The sequence below is a fragment of the Cyprinus carpio genome, chromosome B2 (genome assembly GCF_018340385.1).
Source record: "Cyprinus carpio isolate SPL01 chromosome B2, ASM1834038v1, whole genome shotgun sequence".
Classification (NCBI taxonomy): Eukaryota; Metazoa; Chordata; class Actinopteri; order Cypriniformes; family Cyprinidae; genus Cyprinus; species Cyprinus carpio.
In genome coordinates, this window is record NC_056598.1 from 20761550 (window position 1) to 20771063 (window position 9514).

Here is a 9514-nt window from a genome sequence, read left to right on the forward strand (position 1 = left end):
AATTGAAACACTTGAACCCTCGTAGGCAAAAAACTCACTCAGATGTTTTTGGTAGTTTTTAATTTTCATTTCCATATGTTTGCATCTGCAAATGTAAATCAAATCTTTATGAACTGTGTATTGCAATATACAATATAAAGGAATGCACTTTATCACATAATTTAGATGGCAAATCCTAAACACTTTAATACGTTACATGCAAAGGCAGAAAGCCAGAAAGATCAGAATGGAGATTCATTGTGTGGTTTCTTATGCTCTCTCTAACAGAAGTTTAACAAGATCGCATCAGGTATCCGTGCTTTACACTCCACCTCTTGCGAGGAGCTCTTTGACGGACGAGAAGATCACAATAGATCGTTTTCATATCTGGGTCCTTCAAGTACGATTCAGGGCCTATTGTACCCTCCTTAGGGTTCCTTACTAACTCTGTGGTATAGACAGCCTCAGATCGCAATCTACAGAATATGATTCTGGAATAAGTCACTCAAACTGTATAAAGTTACTTTGTTTATATTTTCTGTTTGGTCAACTTTGTCTTGTCCCCAGCACACTGGACAAAAAGATTTACCCGTATATTCATGTGACGGGGAAGTATCTCACAAAACGATTAAGTGTAAATAATGAAATAATGTTATTAAAACCAAACTCCTGTAGCAGTGAAGAGAAAAGTAATAATCACCCACTTTGCCATTGTTGCTCTAAGTTAACAAAAGGGAGAAATATTTTAACCAGAAAATTTCACAGAATTGTTTTCATCTTACTATAAAGTCTGTGTTTCTCTTTGTGGTTTCATATTCTTCATAAGGTTCAGCCATATCATATATTCTGATGAATTATGCCTCCTTGTGGTGAGTTAGAATATTTTGCTTGAGGCTGAACAAATAAGGTGTTTAATGTACCCAGATGGTTGTTTCACAGGAATAAACCTAAACAGGGGTGAATCAGCCACCCAGTGGAAAAGTGGGGCTTATTACACACGTACAGTACTTGCCAAAGAAGGACATGAAATGATTAATTTAGTTGAAATATTGTGTTAGTTCTTTAAAAGCAACGTCTTACAACAAACAGTCCCTAAAAAACATCTTTGATTCTAGAACAAGTTCAGATAGACTGACATTTACGGCATAATGGACAGTTTGATACCTATGATTCTTACACAGCGTTCCATCATACAACTCAAGACAATCACATAAAATTTATATGAAGAAGCAAAGCATTTTAAAATCTTACCTGGTTATAATTACAAAAATCCATCACAGCCTACAAAACATTTGTTCTGGCAACACTTCAACAATATTACCGCTGCTATTAATACTGAATGTCCTCTCCGTGTTTCATTTTAACAGCTTAAAGGTAATCCGGATGGCCGTGTTGTGTTATTCCAGCATTTCTAATCAAGAGGGTATGGCTGCAGACAATAGGGCGATTGGAGCTCCACTCAAGAGGGGAGATACGTCACCGCGTCCACTAGAGCCATGTGGTTCCTGGCAATACGTCCTGTAGAATTGTCACCGTGCCACTTGCAACGCGGCCGGCCATGTTGGTGACGGACAAATTTTAAAACAATTCATTATTTTTAATTTATTTGGGTAAAGCTGTTCGTTTTTGTATTAGTTATTGTTATATACATGTATAAAGTGTGCTTTGCATGTAATGTTACCTCCTTGCATGTAATGTTACCCCACCTCTTTGTATGTAATGTTGATATTTCGTACTTTTCTATCTTGTGGTACTTTTACCTAGTAGCACTAATAATAATAAAACTAAATAATTTTATGGTTTATGACACAATGGTGCTTAAGTCTTCTTTTTTATGGTGAAAATAAATCAAATGGCATTTGGGTACAAAGACAGGACTTATGTATTGTGCCAATCGAAGGCTGTATGTTACGTTGACACAGGCAGCAAACTGATTTGGCAGCTGCCTTTAGGCGGAGCATTAACCGAATACCTCCATTGATCAAAGATTCGGGCACGGTCGTCTGTGAGTGACACTCACCTCCCAGACAAACACACCCCCTAGTAGAGTCCCCGCCGCCTCACACTGATTGACAACTTTTCGTGTGAGACTGTCGGGAAAATTCAAATGCAAAAGTAATTGGCGATTCCAATTGGAGTTTTGCCAGGTGACATTCATGATGCAGAGAGAGTGAAAAAGAAAACTGTGTAATGAATGTTGCTCTTTAATTTATGGCAGGCTCATAACTGTATAAGACATGGGAAAGACAGTTGCACACTGGACTCTGTCTTTTTCATTTGAAATTTGGCACTCGCTGTGCATTCGTGAAAGGCGAAAAATGCACACAACAGTAATGCAAGAGTTCCAATTGCATTTGGATTGTATCACAATTTATGTTTTCTAAAAATATTGGAAAACCAGTTGAACCTAAAAATTTGCAACTTCCATGTGAAAATTAGTCGCGATAAATCCTTCCATAGCTCAGAGAACAGTTTCTTTATTTGCACTGACTGAAAGGAGGTGTTGCGCGCCATTAGTGAGTAACCGTGCAAGAATGGAGGGAACAAATAAGGGTCAGTTCTGAAGCGGATGATTGACGTTAGGTCGGGAGGGGCAGGGTAGTGGCGCAGATCCCATGCTGCACAAAGTGACTGTGATTGTGGTCACAGTATGTTAGCGGGGGCGGGGAAGTGGAAGGACACGGGGATGTGGGATGTGGTGGGGGCAGAATATAGGAGGGGTTTAAGAGTTCAGTGGATGCCTGGGGCAAGAAGAGGGAGGTTTTTGGGATATGGCAATGGGTCGGGAGAGAGTTCAGGTTCCTGACAGCCTGATGGACTGAAGCTGTTTGTCGGCTGTGGGTGGGAATCACCTGCGATTCAGAGGGGCTCTTACGGGGTGAGACGGGTTCCGTAAATGTCCTGGAGGGATGAAAGATAGACATTTAACGATCTTCTCAGCTTCTCTCACGTAGCGTTGAAGAGTCTTCCGGCAGAGAGCAGTTTGCAGGCGCAAATACCACCAGTGATGCAGCTCGTCAGAATGCTTTCGATGGTGCCTCTGTAGAAGGTGCACATGATGGGGGCCGGGGCTCTAGCTCTTTTCAGTTTGTAGAGGAAGTAGAGACGCTGCTGTGCTTTTCTTGGTAATTTGCACCTGTGGAAAATTTGGTCGAAACAAAAAAGTCAAACAATAGAATAATAGAACAACAAAGTAGAAAACAAATGGAGACTTGACGTGTCCAATGTCACATGTAAAAAGTCTTTGACTTTTAGGATGGACAACCTACATTTACAATGTAAAGAGTGCTGCATCTTTCATGCTCATCCTATCCCTGGAAGTGAAATGAAAAATTAAATGTGGAAATACAACCTCCTCATATGACTTTTTAAAGTTATACAACAAACACCTAGATGATATACATACAAAACGATCGTGTCATTCATTTATTATTTTTATTTAATTAGTTTATTTGTCAGGACAATGTACAAAATACATTAATCTTACAAAAAAAAAAAATGTTTTGTACCAGAGTTAGCAAATGCTAATATCCATCTGCAGTCCCCGGGCAGGTGCATACAATATTAAAACATTACATTACAAATAACTGTCAGTAGCACTAACAAATACATGCAATATTAATTAAACAATGATCAGTTTAAAAACGTATCAGATGTTTAAGATGAAAAGCTAATCAAAAAAACCATCACAACCTAAAATATATACAACATAGTCATTATTCACTACGCTATTTTAACACAAGCCACCAAAACATAGGTTACACCTATGCTAGCCGTCATGGCAACATCAGCTAACATTGGCGAGAACATCAACATTGCTCGCCAGAAATGTATAAATCCATTGTGTTTATTAATCCTTTGGTGCATTAATTTCACACAAACCCTGTGCGTTTTTGCTTACACTGCACATTACGACAGCATCAGTTTGCCCATTTTAGAGAAGCTGACATAAATTACCTGAGTTAAAGTTGTGAAAAAACTCACGGCAATGCCATCTTGATTAAGTTAAGTGGGAGGTGACGTATTTCCTGTTTGAGAGTGGAGATCCACTCGCTCACGGTCTGCACCCAGACTCTTTCTCATCTCTTTCTAATGACTAAAATTGTTTATGGGGGAATAACACACTGTCACGATCCGTCCCCTGCTCACCACCAGAGGTTGCCACACACGCCACTCAGACTATCACCCTGGGCCTCCATTTCCCAAGATCCCCTCTGGATTACACACTCACCTGTTTCCAGTAACCGCGAAACACTATAAAGGTTGCACTCACTCACATACAGGTGCTCAGTATGATCAGCCTAGCTGCCATACCAAGTGCTTGTGTTCTGTTTTCCTAGTCTTGTTGTTCTGACCCTAGCCTGTTTATCACTCCTCTGATCATTTGCTGCTTGCCTTTATCTGTTGTCTGTGTTGGATTATTCTCTTACCTTGCCCTCTGGACACTATTTGCTGGTGTACAACCTTTGCCTGTCTGACTATGCTCTGTTTGAATATAAAACTGCAATTGGATCCGACCTTGCCTGCACGACCCTTATTGTTACACACACCTTGAAATGTTGTACCTGACCAACAAGAACCCTGCCATGTAAGTTCAAATTAAATTAAATTCAGTTGAAATATATTCTGACATAATTCGCAAAACTGAAATGTCAGATCAATGTCAGAATACATAGAATATAAAAAATTGGGAATCAGGAAATACTGGACATATTTAGTTTGCACTGTATGAAGAATTTGACTTATCACTGGAAAACTTTCTTTAAGAGAAGTGTGATGTACTGTAAGGAAGTAGGGAATTATTCTGCTACATTTTGTTTCCTTTTCGTTACCCTTTCATTAACCACACACAGGTGTTTCCACAAGTTTAATAATATTGTGTGAATTATAGATTGTGGGTTTGATGTGACTTGCCATCAAAGTGAAAAAGTAATTTGAGTTTTTGTACGGCTTCACATAGACTTTGTATCACTGGGCTACTACTCTTAGAGCACAATAATAGAGAGCTGAATCTGACAGAGTTACACCAGTAATAGTGAGTTCAGTGGCCATTTGTTGATTCAGTCATACGAAACCTTCCACTACTTGATTGTGAAGAATATACTAAATATTGAAGCTCTTTATTAGGATATTGTCCTGTACCAATACAAATACACAGAACCACTGCTTGTATACGAGCATCTGAGGGCCACATTCTCATCTTCCTTTATGACAAAAGCATCTATGTTTGGCCAAAATCTGGTCTGCAGTCATCACACCTAAAATAAACAAACAAACAAACAAAATAATAATAATAAAATCTTCAAATTATCTCATTAATACCACTGTAACAAAAATAAGAGTCAACTATACCTGAAATCATAATTAAAATCAAAAACAGGTGTTTTTCCATGTTGACTAGGTCAGATCAGGTGGGTGTTAATGTTGTCTCTGCTCTGAGCTGTAGATCTGTGTTACTGTGAGTCTCTGCAGTTTCACACTCAAACACACTGGAACTTCCTGCTTTCTGTGTGATGATATCATCTGCTGCTTCTCATGTTTTTGCCCCACCATTGGTTAAAGGAAGCCTTTGCAACTGCAGAAAAGTGTAGATTATTTATTAAGCAGATGATTTTGAAGATACTGTAGATACAAAAACATGATATATTAATGAAATAATAATATTATATTATTTGTAACACCTCGGGGTGTGCATTATTTTCTAATAATTCAATAGCCGTCATCATTATTCCTTAGGGCCTACTTAATACACAGAGCCATAGATCACTGACAAGATACGCAATATTGTGTTCATTAGATGAATTGCATTCGATTATGAACACATATGCATAGCTTCTCAGTGTAAGTGTTTTTATTAATGCCATTTATGTTTTTGTTAATACAGCACATAGCACTATTCAACTAAATGAATGTAACATGGCAAAGATGAATGCACTTTTGGAAGTTGAATGTATGGGAAATGTAATTTCATTGGGTCTAATTTGATATTGTTTGTTCATGTTCTTGTTCATGATGAAATTTTATTTTATTGCTGTAATTAATTTGTAGCATTAACAAGAGGACCTGTTGAATTATTTTGGAAGCGATGACTGATGAATGTATTTTTAGTCCAGTGCCTGTATATAAGATTAGTATTGACCAAGTTCAGAGCTTGTCATATGTGGATCAACTTACTATGTTGTGTATTTTCATCAGTTTCAATATGAAACATAACTTTCATATTGATTCAATGGATTTATTGGATTTTGAGAAAAAAAGTATCATGGATTTATTGCATTTTGGGGAAAAAAAATAATAAATTTTTATAAGAAATCTTTGAAAATCAAATCCTGGATTTGAATTTTTTTATGTTATTATAACTTAAAGATGCTATGTGAAAGTTTAAAACAGAAAATAGTGGTTTTCATCTTGCCACGTTTTTGGTAAAGAAAACGCATTTTTACTCAAATTAATCAAAATGGACTTATTGCGTTTTGGAACCAAACTCTTCATATATATATATATATATATATATATATATATATATATATATATATATATATATATATATATATATATATTTAATGATATGTTATTTTATTGGCAGAGAGAAGTCATGTGGATTTGCATGGTTAAAACACTTTTTTTCACACTGTCTACCAGGATACATTTATAAGCCCTATGGATTATGTATGGCCAAACATTTCAGTAATATTTATTTGCAGGGTTTTTGTACAAGGTTGTTGTGTTTCCTGTGACTGTGGGCCTCAGCGCACAGTAATACACAGCAGAGTCAAACACACAGATTCTTGATCATCAGTGGAACTGTTTTTGATGTTGAATTCAGTGTTGCAGAAAATCTCTTCTTAAAATCAGGCTCAGTAGTTCCCTCACCAAAAGTTAATTTATTTAGAATGTATGTTGGTGATCTGTTTGGTAGCTGTTTGTACCAGAAAAGGTTTATATTTGTATCAGTGGTAAAATAATTACGCCATACAATAATTTGATCTCTTTCACTCGCACCCCTTGTGAATGAAGTTTGAAATTATTAAACATGATGTTATTCTGCAAACCCCGAAAAATTATTTTTAAAGGTAAGATTGGTATAAATAGTGTTTTTGAACAAATGCTTGATCACCACTATATTTATATTATGTTTCTGTATAATTTAAAGCTATTTACTCAATTATTTTAGTATTAACTGAATAATGTAAGAATGAAGTAATTGAATAAATGCATCTAAAGTTGATTTTTATGATTTTATGAGTTGGATCTCTTCTTCTTTTAAGTGAAACATCTTTTAAGTGAATGTTTGTATGTCTCCTTTTCTGTTATGACTTTTGATGTTATGAATGACAATCCATGTATATAAAACTACTTTTTGCTGATTAGAAGAGTGTTTCCTTATGTAAACTATAGCAGATATGAAGGTTGGATATGTGTTATGTAGATGCAGTGGTGTGTATCAGGTTTTTGTACAGTGTTCTTGTGTTTCCTGTCACTGTGGGCTGCAGAGCACAATAGTACAGAGCAGAGTCTGATACAGCAGCAGTGGTGATCTTCAGATCCACATGGATTTTCTCCCTTTTTTCAACATTAACAAAGAATCTTGGATCTACATCAGACACCTCAGCTTCTTTTGCACTACTGTAGATGAGTACAAGAAATTCAGGTTTTGATCTTTCATACTGACGGTACCAGTGGATATAATCGTTAGCTGCAGGTGAATGACTACAGAATAATGTAACACTTGAACCCTCCTTATAAACAACATCGGTGTTGTTTGGTTTGATGACATTTCCAAAGACCGCAGCTGAAAAAGAAAAAAAGAATCTTAATGAAATGCTTTAAATGAAACAGAAAAAATAATAATTGACCAAATTACTACCTGCTGAGGCACAAAACAGAATAACTGAATGAAGATCCATTGTACAAGTGTTCACTCTGAGAAGAGACAGAATGAATGTCTCTGTGAGACACGATTAGATCATGTCAGATCTGTGAACACTGAGTCCCTCCTCTCTGAGTTACTTAATACCCAAGTTTAGTTCTATAAATTAAATTCTGATGTTCAATGCTGCAGTTATAGTGAATCTCTGAGAACACTGCCATCTTGTGGCACATTATACCGGCTCAATGTGTTACACATAATAATCCATGAAACATTAACTATAGGCTACTTCTGTTATGGTGTAATAAGCAGTATTAGTATGCTTAATATACTTTGAAAGTCACATTAATTTAAAGGGGCCATAAAATGTGTTTCCAGAGGTGCCCTTATAATCATAGTATGGTTGTTTCATCCAAAAAAATTTAAAGGGGACATAAAATGTGTTACCAAGGACACAAATAATCAGTGAGGACCTCATAGCTCAACAATAAACCATGAGAAAACATACTCAAGTAGGTTATGTAAACTTGCAACAGACCACATTAATATTGTTATTTTAAATTTGATTAGTTATAATTATTTATTATCAGTCTTTTATTTATTTATTTATTTATTTATTTTTATTTATTTTTTTTTAACTGTTCTGCAGCTGTTACCTGGATGGGATGAACTTTTTTTTAATATAATTTTTTTACATTACTTAAATTAGGACTACATTATTGTGTAATTATTGTGTAATATTTGTCCCATTTTATCTAATAACTTAGCATTTTTAAAACTTTTTAAAATGACAAATTTTCTGTTGTATAGACAGTACATTAATGAAAGAGGTAGAGAAACACATATGTGAATGAGAGAACTGTTATTTAAAACAAGGAGGAGCTAGTGATCCTGAAATGAGATGATATAAATATATGGCACATATGCCATTATATATATTTCTAAATTATCATTTATTTTACACATGGATATTTTTAATGCATTTTATTAGATTTTGTTTTCAGTGTCCGAGTTAATATTTTGGGAATGTGATTCTCTTATATCATATATTTGATATATGCCTCCTTGTGGTGAGTTAGTAGATTTTGCTGAGCTGAACAAGTAAGGGATAATGTACATCCAGATGGTTGTTTTTACAGAATAAACCCCAACAAGGTGATCAGCTCCCCAGTGAAAAGTGGGGTTATTACACAGCTACTTGCCAAATAAGTACATGAAATATTAATTTGAGTTTAAATATTTTAGTAGTTTTTTAAAAGCTAATCTTCTGCTAAGACAAACAGTTCCTAACAAACAGCTTTGAGGCAAGACGAAGTTCAGATAAGATGGACATTTAAGGCATAATGTACAGTTATAATTATTACACAGCTTTCCATCATACAAATAAAGACAAGTACATAAAATGTTATATGAGAAGAAAGCATTTTAAAATCTTACCTGTTTATAATTACAAAAATCCATCACAGTGTACAAAACATTTGTTCTGGCAACACTTATTATTCGGCTTGTTTTTTTTGTAGTTAATGTAGTAAGATGATGAGGAAGATGATGTTATGTTTTTGGGGGAACAAAAAGTGGTGCTTTTTTATTTGTATGAAATGCATGGTAGTAAGAAGATGAGCAGTGTGTTATTCAGCATTGCTAATGACTAAAATTGTTATTGGG

General features: G+C 35.5%; 1 gene segment (V, D, J or C); it reads right to left on the reverse strand.

The window, feature by feature from the left end:
- Window positions 1-7469: 7469 nt before the first annotated feature.
- Window positions 7470-7901, reverse strand: LOC109084518 (the record flags this gene model as incomplete). The annotated part of the segment is given in 2 exon segments: window positions 7470-7771; window positions 7847-7901. Coding segments are annotated over 2 exon segments (342 nt in total), but the record flags the coding sequence as incomplete, so codon positions are not given.
- Between the last annotated feature and the right edge of the window lie 1613 nt (window positions 7902-9514).